The sequence below is a fragment of the Nilaparvata lugens genome, chromosome 6 (assembly GCF_014356525.2).
Source record: "Nilaparvata lugens isolate BPH chromosome 6, ASM1435652v1, whole genome shotgun sequence".
NCBI lineage: Eukaryota > Metazoa > Arthropoda > Insecta > Hemiptera > Delphacidae > Nilaparvata > Nilaparvata lugens.
The window spans coordinates 736,289-749,127 of record NC_052509.1 but is presented as its reverse complement, the minus strand read 5'-3'; the positions used below and the strand labels follow the sequence as shown (position 1 = coordinate 749,127).

Below are 12,839 nucleotides of genomic sequence, written 5' to 3'. Positions count from 1 at the left end.
GAGCAATATTCACCGGAGATGTTACCGAATTCTGACGCATTAAATCAACCTGGTGACTCTCACGACGACCAAGAACAAATTCCGAGTGAAAAAAGCTGTAAAGTAGGACTATCAGGGAAAGAAATGGACAAGATTTTCAACTTATTAACAAGTATGAGGGAAGATATGGGTGCCAGTTTCGAAGAAAGCCAGACAAGTATGAGCAAGCAATTCGAAGAAAACAGTAAGAAATTGGAAGAAAACAGTGAGAAATTGGAAGAAAACAGTAAGAAATTGGAAGAGAATAAGAAAGAAATGAACGAGAAGTTAGAAAAGTTAAGTAGCAATGTAGAACAGCTGGAGAGAAGATTTGAGAAGAAAATGGAGGAAAAACTAAAGAGATTTGTGATGAGATAGCAATAAAAATAACAGCAGTTGAGAAAAACGTCGAGAGAATATATAAGAGACTTTCAACAGAGATCGCATCGGTGATAAAGGAGCTATCAGAGAAATCAGGTGGAATGGATAATGCAGCCTTTAAAAGATTTGAGGAGCAGCTCGCAGAATTTTACAGAGAGAAGGAAAGGATGAAAACGGAATTCGAGAAGGCCAGGACACAACCGATTATTGTCAACACCAGCTGTAGAGGATTGGATGAAGTGCCAAAATTTGAGAAATATCTGGAGAATCCTGTGCAATTTTTGATTAAGTTGAAAGAATATTTGCGGCGTAGTGGGAAAATTAACTGGAGTGAGCAATCAAGCATCATTGAAAAGTCATTTGATAGTCAACACTCAGCATGGTGGATGATTATTCAGGCTAGCATTGACTCTCTAGAACAATTTGAGGAGCGTTTCACTAATAAATTCTGGAGCCAACACATTCAAGATTCAGTGCGAGAGAGATTGAGAACCGGAAAATTTATTAGAGGGAGGAGATTAAACGCAAGTGAGTACTTCATAAAGCAGATGCTCATTGCAAGGAATTTGACACCGGCACTCTCGGATGAAGAAATCATAATAAAACTAGTCAAACACTATGGAACTGAACTGGAAACAGCTAGATTCAATAGGAATGTTAAGACAGTGCCCGAGATGGAAAAACTATTGGAAGAATGGAGCTTGCAAAATATCGATGTTGAGAAGAATGAATTAAGGGAGAAGCGAGAACAAAAAGAGGAGAAAATTTCGGTTGAAAGAGAGGAACGAAAAAGTCCGTCAATGAAGAGAAGGGAGACTGTTAACATCGGTAACGGACAGCAGCTTCGGGATAACAATCATTTCAACAATGGAGGCAGAGGAGGTAGAAGATACGATTCGAATTTTCATGGAGGTGATCGTCGTAATGATTATCAGCCGAGTCCAGCAGGAGAGAAAGAAGAAAAACAATGTCAACGATTTGAAGAAAGAAATCCGCAAATAATGAGAACACGATATGTAAACAATAATTTCGGATCTAGGGGAACAATCAATCGTGAGCACTACTCGCAAGGAATTAATGTCAATGATAATGGAGCAAACACCTGTCAACAGAGAACTAACTGGAAAAGAGGAGGACAGAATGACTACCGAGAAAGAGGGTCGTTTCCAGATGATGACTGGAGGAGAGGTGGAGAAAAATGTGGAAGATAATTATCAACTTATTAACTAATTACTACCTGGAATGATTTTGGACTGTGGAACTGTAAATAGACTGAATGATGTAAATAAATAGCATTAGAGGTATCAAGATAGTATTGAAGAAATCATAATAGACTAATTAGAAAATGGACAGTAGCCTGTGAACAATCAATAAACAATGAAGGGAGAAGGACAACAAACGACTCACAAGACCGACAAAATGAAAGTGTAAGGGCTAGAGTAGAAAGAGAAAGTGGTAACACCTGCGAGATGAGCGAGAGACATGAGAAGGAGTGAGATGGAGAATGTATTGTTCACGGAGTAAACAAGCCAGTAAGCATTGTGCGGAATTCACAAAAGGGGTGGATTGAGTAGCCTTATTGTGTGAAGGATGCACCATGCTGAAAAACTTAACTGTAAATATGTGTAGCTGGTAGTATTAATTGTACAGTACAGTATGATGAGGAAAGATAGAAACAAACGAGATGGAAGAAAATGGAGCAGCTGACTAAGTTGACATTATCAGATTACGAGAGTCACTAGGCTAACGGCCAGTCAGAATTCCACGTAACATGCAGCATCCAATGATCTGGTTGTACCGCGATGGAGAACTACAGTGATCTTCAAACTTCAAGACCGTCCATATTATGAACTCATTTTGTGTTGTCTGAAGTGTGAGAACATTGATTTCATCACGTAGTTTACTCTTAATAACCATCCTTTTAGTGTTAATGTCGCAAAGACTAAACTCATGTTTCATTTAGTATTTGCTCTTGAGAGAGGGGTTTTGAGCCACAAATGGCGACCACGTGCTCTCCTAAAATTTAAAAATTGTAGATTTCTGTTATTTGGTCTAACACGTGCTCTGAACATATTGTATCTAGGAATATGAACGCTCGAAGAGCTAGAATAATAAGAAGAACCGTTTCTCGAAACTATTGAGAATGCATTTGAATAGCCTACCTAGACAGACGCTGGGGCATTATTCTTTTCAAAATAGTTTGAGACAAAATCATTCTGTCATAGAAACTTGCTAACAATATATGATAACAGTAACGTCAGTCACAGACACGTTTACAATAGAAACCACATGGTCCACTGTGTTTTTGTGTCAACCCTTGTATAGGGTAAGCATAAAAATCTATAGCATAAGTTGAGGGCAGGTAAATGAAGATTGTGAATAGCGATATAGATATATAGTTGGGGAGAGAAGTAAATATAGATATGTAGTTTACAATGTAACCATGTGGTTAGCATATGCTACAATTTTACCATGTGGTCAGCATATGAATATTATTGAAGCAATTATTTGATGATCAGTTATTTGAATGGTGATCACATAAAACGATAAACATGAGTAAATGTATTTATAAATTAGGTTATGAAGTAGATTAGGCTATAGGTATAAAGTATTCAACAAATAATGTTGTACAATAAATTATAATTCAATAATTATTATAAGCTAATTAAGTTAGTTGAATCCGAATTCATAGGCTAAGGACAAATTTGTAAATAGAATAAATTAGGTATATTTGATTGAAACATGTTGACAATGAGTATAAAAAACCTGCTTAATTAATTAAGTAGTAATTAATTGGTATCTCATTAATTTGATTTATTCAACTCAATTGTAATGATGTACTGTATGACATTGTATTCTGTTCATTTCATGTATTTATTATTGAAGTATTTGCCATATTAGATTTATAAGATTGATTACTGTATTAAGCAAATCAATGCATTCAATTGTCAGTATCCAAACTTTAGAGTTTAAATATTGGTAAAATGTATGATATCATTTGTTTTAATAATGAAGGGGAGCCATATTTTAAAATGATATAACATAATAAACATTATAGTGAATTCAAATTGATATTTGAATTCAATTTGTAAGCAGAATATTAGCTGATGAGTTTGAGGGTAGGCGGAGCTAGAGGGCGAAGGGTGATGAGGGGTGGAAAATCGTGGTTCTAGTATATAAACAGGCAGACCATGCCTTGCAAGTTAGTTGCAGTTAGTTGCAGTTAGTTGCTGTTAGTTGCTGTGAGTCTCTTGGATTTTGGACAGTGTTCAGTGTAGGAGTGAGTTTTTGGTTTCAGACTTCAATTATCCTATAGGGAATTGACTGAGCCAGGTAAAGATTGTATTTAGAATTTTCAATTTTTCTCATTAAAATCCACACCACTCCACCCTAAAAAGCCCAAATAAGTATATCAAATTTTATAGCATTATAGTAAAGAGCAAACTTAATTATTACTTCTCTTAAATTCATATCTAAAGACACAATCTTAATTAATTTCTTGAAGCTTACAGTTGAAATTCACTTCTAAGCACAAATAATAGTTTTTTAAAGCAAGGCTCCCCTAATCATATTCATTCTTCAAACTTTATCAATTCTCTTATTTTTGACTATAATCATATTTTTTACTAGAGTTGTTCAATACTTTGATTTTATATCTTATTGTTCAAGTAACCTGATAAAAGTAATAAAACTGTTTGTTAAATTTTGTTGTTTAAAATTAAACTTGAACTGTTGTACTTTCAAAAACTTAATCATCTTGTATTTATATCTAATCATTACTATATTTTTGATCAATTTTTTATAAATTCATATAAATTTAAAGTTCAATAATAAATTCATAATTAACCTTTGTTTTGCCTTTCACTTCGTACATTCCCTTACACACGACCCTGATCTATCTATCTTTATCTTTTTCTTCAATACTATTATTAGTTCAGTGAGTGAAATATAAGTATCCACACAGTGAGTGAAATTATAGTAAAGTATATTTTATCAATTCATAGTAATTGATTGGCGCCGGGCAAAATACTGTATAGAGTGAGGGAGTTCGAAACCCACTCTAAACAAAGACCGACAGTGGAAAGAGTTCAGCACCAATTTATATAGTGACTTGACTATAATAGTCCACACAGCAGCTGATTTTTTACCAAGTTACATTGAGATATTAATAATTGCATGCGCTATTGTATGCAATCAACAATCAACTCGACAGCTGATTTATGATGAATAATTCTATAGTCTGATTAATCCTATCTTCAGAGTAGATGATATATATAGTGATATCGGAGTTGGAGGAAATTCCTTTTCCTTTCATGTTATCCTTAAAATGCAAAATTTCAAAAAACCTTGTGTATACATCGACGCGCAGTTAAAAAAGAAATATTCCTGCCACATCTCATAGAATTCTATCCTCACGTTTGGTCATAAATGCGTTACATAAATACAGACGAAAGAAAATCCGATTTAAAACATAGACCTCACTGCGTTCGGTCAACAAATAACACACTTATTTACAGCTTCCATGATTTTCAGAGAAGTAATGAAGAAAAACATGCTCTCACAATGTTTTCAAATGTAATCAATAAATTTTTTTCAGATCAATATCAGAGATTACATACAGAAGAAATGTGGTTGAATTGGAAGTTTGTCAAAAGTCACAATTACACACAATCTGACTAGTGATATTTTTAGAGTGGAGTGTCACGTCTCACAAATGTTGTTGTAAGTGTCACACGAGTCACAGAAGTTACTGGAAAAAGTGATTCAAACATCGATTATATTGCTAGAAAATAAGCAGTTAGCATTATTTACAAATCAGTCTATGGAATGCTCAACTTGTTTCAAGAGCTAATTCGATGAGCGCTACTATTCAAAATTGGCCAGACTTTACTTTGAGTGTAGTTGACCGAGCGAAGTGAGGTCTAAGATTCAAGTCGACGGTTTTGCATTTCTCTTTATGTTAATGTGTTTTTATGTTCCGCATTTACGGTGAAACGCGGTAATATCATTTTCATGAAATTTGACAGGTATGTTCCTTTTTGAATTTTGCGTCGACGTATATACAAGGTTTTTTAAAATTTTGTATTTTTTAAGGATAATACAAAAGGAGAATGAGTCTCCTTCGAACGCCAATATTCCCGTAAAAATCAGACTATAGAGTTATTCATCATAAATCATCTGTCGAGTGGATTATTAATTGCATGAAAGATATCTCAATGTAACTTGGTAAAAAATCAGCTGTCATGTGGACTATTAATTGCAAGCAATGAGGCATGCAATATTAATAGGTAGCTTATTATTTTCTCCCGACTTTTCTCTGCTTTCAACTCGGTAAGCTTCTGAATATAGTAGCATCGTTGTTTACAACAAATTATTAGCATTGTAATGATAATTAGCATAATATTGATAATTATTGTCGATACAACAACCCAAACAGCCATTAGTTGTTTACACACCGATATCTCGCCGACACGTTAGGACAGGACATAATTCACTCTGATGGAGAGTGTGGTTTTTAACTGCGCGAGGTCTTCACTGTTCACGGAACTACTAGTGTACCTGAGATCACTTATGTTGATATTCAAATATCAATAGTATCGATTCCCAGTACTATTTCAGTTCTAGTTATCAGTTTGTTAGTCGTCAAGTTAACTAGTTTAGTTGGTTATCAGTTATTTCAGTTTTATTCTCAGTATATTGTAAAATCGACAGTATCGAAATCAAGTATCGATATTGTCGATATTTTAATATCAAATTCGATAAATCGATACTTGAATTTGATACCATCGATATTTTAATATCGACCAAATCAAATCTTGTTATTGTGAATTTTTAACGTGTATAAGTTTTTAGAAAATGAATAATATTGATTTGATTGTAGGATTTTGATTTACCTTGATCTTCTCCCACTTGTCATCGACATCTTGCAGCCAGGAGAGGAAGAGGCGTCCGTTGTACCGCGACCTGGCGTTGCGGTCTTTCTCCTCCTGTTCGGGTGTAATGGCGCTGTACACCTCCTCGTCTCGGAGTATTGTGCACGCCGAGAAGGGCAGCACCTGTCACAAAACACCACTAACTTTACGATTTTCGTTCAAAAATAATCGATATCTTGTTTTTTCGATCGAAATATATCGATTCCAAAACGTACCATAACGTCTCACTAATTAGAAAATCTCCAAAGTCGAATTTTAGCAATCAAGGCTCAACTCACACTTACGCGACTCAAGTCGAGAAGAGACTGCAGCTCTAGCATAGAGAAACAATAGCATAAGTAGATATCCCATGGTAATTGGCGTTTTGTTGCAACTTTTACTGTTATCTCAAGCTGATAGTCCATGTAGTTCTTTCCTGTGAAGCTTATGACGCTGGTAGTCTCTCATATTGTGCCGTTCATACACTCTTACCCGGTCAAAACAGTAAAAATCGACAACAATCGACAGTAATCGGCTTGAGATAACAGTAAAAGTTACGACATAAACGTCCTATACCATGGGATATCTACTTACGCTATTGTTTCTCTATGGCTCTAGTCTCTCCTCGACCCAGCATATTTCAAATTGTAACACTCAGACCAGTCGATTCTATAGTGAGGTCCACGTTATAATGGCAGTGGAGAGTGATAGGAGAACAACGTTGCCGATCCTCAGTCTTGTCAATGCCTTCTATAGACGGTAGGTATACAGGTTTATTTATGTAATATTAACTGTTCATTCTCATTTAAAAAGATCAATTATATTTTATTAAGCAAGAAATTATATTTTTCAATAATTCAATAAAGAATTTTCATAATTAAGATGAAAATATTTTGTTAATTAATTTTTAATTCTACACTGTTAAAAGACGATCTGGCATGGCAACAGAGCAAAGCGAGAAAGAGATAGCGCTATACGATTTGTTGAATGATAGACAAGGATAGCAATACCATTGTTAATCAAACACTGCCATTATAACGTGGACCTCACTATAGTCTCCGCGAATACGCGACTGTGAGACTGAGTCGAGCCTCGACCACAATATACATACAGTATGGAAACTTGGCTAGTACCCTGTCGCAAAAATCCGCCATCTTGTTAGGAAGCGCCGCATTGTAATAGTATTGATGTTAGGTTCGAATCACTTTAATGATCCGGATCAATTGATCTCGTTCACTGCCACGAGCCAATCAGAAGACCAGGATTGGAACTTCCCAAGGTCACGTGACGTGTCTAGTATTTGCGCCATGTAAAAAGCATTGGTTAGATAGGCGTTTTATTGACAGTTTCCATTCTGTACCTATTCTGTGCCTCTACTCCACATGTTGGTCGAGCCTCGACTTGAGTTGCGTAGTACCAGAGAAAACTACTATAATGCTACATGTACAATATATATACACTAAACTGCTATAAAACTACTAAGCTGCTGTATTCTGTGATAGTACCGTGCATTTTTAATGAAAGTGAGGTTATGTTTCATGAAAGTGATGTTTTATCATTTTAGATAAGACAATAATTCGAATTAGATAAGCCAATATATTCATAATAACTATTATAAAATTTGTTTCATGCAAATTAGTGGCGAATAAGATCGTATATTTTCAATAAAGTATGGTTAGAAAATAGAGTAGCATGGAACTGAAGTATTGACAATGAGCGAAAAAGTCATAAGGTCGAGAGACTGGAGTAGGCCTATCCTCGACTGGAGTCGTACGATTCGAGTCGATGTAGTGTGAGTTGAGCCTTATACCGTTTTTTGAGGCGGTGTCAGTTCGACAGGTTATCAGTTCAAGTACCTATAACTTTGATCATTTCTTGAGTTACTGAGAGAAATGCTGGGGAGTTGAGTAATTCAAGTTTCATGGCATCAAGTTTTTGTTGCAGGCTGCAACTTTGTACATTAGTTGGGGATTAGTGAAATTGGGTTAGGGAGAAGTTAGTTAAAGGTTAGGGGTGAGGTCAGGTTAGGGTTTTACTTTCGATTGACAACATTCTGGTATTATTATCTTTTATATAAGATAGATACTGTATCAACTATTTACAGGGTTGGGCAGGGAGTTATGGCTGATTTGAAATAACAGGTACACACTCATTTTTTAACTGGGGCTTGAACAATAGGGCTACCCAAAAGCACGTGTATATATAAATAAACCACGAACCCTTGAATCCCTGAGTGAAACAATAACACAATAAATTCAAGCGGTACCACGTGCAATGCTTCAGAAGAGTATGGACAAGTTCTCACAACGTCTACAGGAGTGTGTGGACAAAAACGGACAGCATTTAACAGTATTTATTTTTTGTACATATTCAATGTTTTGATTTTTTCCTCTTTAATTCTTATAATGGCAACATCCAAGTTACACACTAAAAAAAATCGAGTTTTGTTAAAAAATGAGTGTGTAACTGTTATTTCAAATCATCTATACCTCCCTGCCCAACCCTGTACTTTCGAAAACACCAGTAACTTGACGAACTGGTTTCCGAGTTGGTTCTTGATCAACTGTGACCTTAATGATTTCATTTTTATTCCACCACCTACATCACAAGGATGAGGGGCACGTCAAGGAAGCGAATAAAAGTCGCTACTTGTCAATCACACTCTTCACTGGAAATTCCTTCAGTGAATAGAGTGGATTGTCTAGAAGGTATTATTTAGAGCTTGCTTAAATGGTTTAGGCTCTTTTATACTTTTTATATCGTGTGGCAGGCAATTATGAAAGCGGAAATCCTGTGTATGTGGCTGTCTCTGTGTTTTCAGCAATCTACTGTATGGGAGGTCGAAGTCGTTTTTTCCTCTTGTATTTTATGTTCATGTATATTGTGTCTACATGGCCTAACCGTTACATACTTTTTTATATATAGAATTGTCTTGTAGATATAGAGGGATACTACTGTAAAGATTCTGTCCCTCCTGAAATAAGGCCTGCAGTGAGCATCATATGGTTAACAGTTCATAATCCTTATTGATTTCTTTTCTAAAATCAGTATTTTTTCTATGTATGTGTGCGGTGCGCTTCCCCAGGCTATTATACCAAAACTGATGAGTGAAGCGAATAAGGTAGGTCATCATTGCAGGCCATCATTGCAGTGCTTTCATCTGCTATTCTTCTTATCCCATAGAGTGATGTGGATAGTTTGCTACACAGTGATTCAATGTGCTCCTGCCATGTCAAGTTTCTATCCAATATTATGCCCAGGAATCTTGCTGAACCCGAAATCTCCTCCTTAGTACTCAACTGGCTACCAGCATTCATGATGGTCCTTGCCTGTGTTTGAAAGTTTACTATGGTACTCTTTGAACTGTTTATATTTAATTTTAATTCTAACAAGGCTTTTTTGTTGAGGCTATTGTTGTGTTATAATGTGACTGTAGTTCCTCCTGGGTTTTCCCATTTATTATTAATGTAGTGTCATCAGCAAAAAGTCTATGCATTCTGAAGCTCTTGAGAGTTTTTCAGGCAAGCTATTAATATAAATGAGGAAGAGAAAGGGCCCCAGCACAGATCCCTGTGGCACTCCGTTTCTCATAGACTGGGGCAGAGACCTTTAATATTTCTTATATTTGGGCTTCACAATTTGGTAACTATTTGTAAAGTAGTTTTCCAGCCATTTCTTTGCCTGTCCTCGTATCCATATATATTCTATTTCTGAAAGCAGAATCGTCCAGTCCAAGAAGTCAAATGCCTTCCGGAGATCCAGGAAAACCGCCGAGACCCTGTTTTTTGCTCCCAGTTCTCTGTAATTAAGTGGATGAAATTTGCTATAGCTGTATCTGTTGATTTATCGTCCCTGAATCCATGTTGATATTGGTGAATTTTTTAGTTCTTTTGAGAAAGTTTAATATTTGTAGGTATATAGCTTTTTCTAAGTATTTGGACGGCGTTGGCAGATTTTATATCGGTCGATAGTTCAATGAAGTGAATGTAACCCCATAGTGAGAAGTGCCCTATCTATTTGAGAAGGCACTTATAATGGCACACACCACCAACTCCATGAAGAGACTTTTTGATATAATTTTTATTAGGGTGACTACCACATAAGTAAGGCTTGTTCGTTGGTAGTCACTATGATAGATGAGTTTACTTACTCTCTTAAAAAGGTTCCAAAGCTATTTTTACTTTCCTTGCCCTATTACCATAGGTAAGGAAAGTATTGCTTTCCGAAAAAATTAAGGTACTCCAATTTCTAAATTTCTATACGTTTCAAGGTCCCATGAGTCCAAAATAGTGGTTTTTGGGTATTGGTCTGTATGTGTGTGTGTGTGTGTGTGTGTGTGTGTGTGTGTGTTGTGTGTGTGTGTGTGTGTGTGTGTTGTGTGTGTGTGTGTGTGTGTGTGTGTGTGTGGTGTGTGTGTGTGTGTGTGTGTGTGTGGTGTGGTGTGTGTGTGTGTGTGTGTGGTGTGTGTGTGTGTGTGTGTGTGTGTGTGTGTGTGTGTGTTGTGTGTGTGTGTGTGTGTGTGTGTGTGTGTGTGTGTGTGTGTGTGTTGTGTGTGGTGTGTGTGTGTGTTGTGTGTGTGTGTGTGTGTGATCATTTCTTGAGTTACTGAGAGAAATGCTGGGGAGTTGAGTAATTCAAGTTTCATGGCATCAAGTTTTTGTTGCAGGCTGCAACTTTGTACATTAGTTGGGGATTAGTGAAATTGGGTTAGGGAGAAGTTAGTTAAAGGTTAGGGGTGAGGTCAGGTTAGGGTTTTACTTTCGATTGACAACATTCTGGTATTATTATCTTTTATATAAGATAGATACTGTATCAACTATTTACAGGGTTGGGCAGGGAGTTATGGCTGATTTGAAATAACAGGTACACACTCATTTTTTAACTGGGGCTTGAACAATAGGGCTACCCAAAAGCACGTGTATATATAAATAAACCACGAACCCTTGAATCCCTGAGTGAAACAATAACACAATAAATTCAAGCGGTACCACGTGCAATGCTTCAGAAGAGTATGGACAAGTTCTCACAACGTCTACAGGAGTGTGTGGACAAAAACGGACAGCATTTAACAGTATTTATTTTTTGTACATATTCAATGTTTGATTTTTTCCTCTTTAATTCTTATAATGGCAACATCCAAGTTACACACTAAAAAAAATCGAGTTTTGTTAAAAAATGAGTGTGTAACTGTTATTTCAAATCATCTATACCTCCCTGCCCAACCCTGTACTTTCGAAAACACCAGTAACTTGACGAACTGGTTCCAGAGTTGGTTCTTGATCAACTGAGATCTTAATGATTTCATTTTTATTCCACCACCTACATCACAAGGATGAGGGGCACGTCAAGGAAGCGAATAAAAGTCGCTACTTGTCAATCACACTCTTCACTGGAAATTCCTTCAGTGAATAGAGTGGATTGTCTAGAAGGTATTATTTAGAGCTTGCTTAAATGGTTTAGGCTCTTTTATACTTTTTATATCGTGTGGCAGGCAATTATGAAAGCGGAAATCCTGTGTATGTGGCTGTCTCTGTGTTTTCAGCAATCTACTGTATGGGAGGTCGAAGTCGTTTTTTCCTCTTGTATTTTATGTTCATGTATATTGTGTCTACATGGCCTAACCGTTACATACTTTTTTATATATAGAATTGTCTTGTAGATATAGAGGGATACTACTGTAAAGATTCTGTCCCTCCTGAAATAAGGCCTGCAGTGAGCATCATATGGTTAACAGTTCATAATCCTTATTGATTTCTTTTCTAAAATCAGTATTTTTTCTATGTATGTGTGCGGTGCGCTTCCCCAGGCTATTATACCAAAACTGATGAGTGAAGCGAATAAGGTAGGTCATCATTGCAGGCCATCATTGCAGTGCTTTCATCTGCTATTCTTCTTATCCCATAGAGTGATGTGGATAGTTTGCTACACAGTGATTCAATGTGCTCCTGCCATGTCAAGTTTCTATCCAATATTATGCCCAGGAATCTTGCTGAACCCGAAATCTCCTCCTTAGTACTCAACTGGCTACCAGCATTCATGATGGTCCTTGCCTGTGTTTGAAAGTTTACTATGGTACTCTTTGAACTGTTTATATTTAATTTTAATTCTAACAAGGCTTTTTGTTGAGGCTATTGTTGTGTTATAATGTGACTGTAGTTCCTCCTGGGTTTTCCCATTTATTATTAATGTAGTGTCATCAGCAAAAAGTCTATGCATTCTGAAGCTCTTGAGAGTTTTTCAGGCAAGCTATTAATATAAATGAGGAAGAGAAAGGGCCCCAGCACAGATCCCTGTGGCACTCCGTTTCTCATAGACTGGGGCAGAGACCTTTAATATTTCTTATATTTGGGCTTCACAATTTGGTAACTATTTGTAAAGTAGTTTTCCAGCCATTTCTTTGCCTGTCCTCGTATCCATATATTCTATTTCTGAAAGCAGAATCGTCCAGTCCAAGAAGTCAAATGCCTTCCGGAGATCCAGGAAAACCGCCGAGACCCTGTTTTTTGCTCCCAGTTCTCTGTAATTAAG

The 12,839-nt window shown here is 36.5% G+C and overlaps 1 protein-coding gene across 1 annotated transcript in view; it reads right to left on the bottom strand.

Moving 5' to 3' along the window:
- The window catches only part of LOC111044817 (ankyrin repeat domain-containing protein 11), a 153,800-nt gene that overhangs the window by 12,980 nt on the left and 127,981 nt on the right, over positions 1–12,839 (bottom strand). The window contains exon 12 of the mRNA XM_039429915.1: positions 6,294–6,455. Coding sequence (XP_039285849.1) covers positions 6,294–6,455 — 162 coding nt within the window. The remainder of the gene's footprint in view (positions 1–6,293; positions 6,456–12,839) is intronic.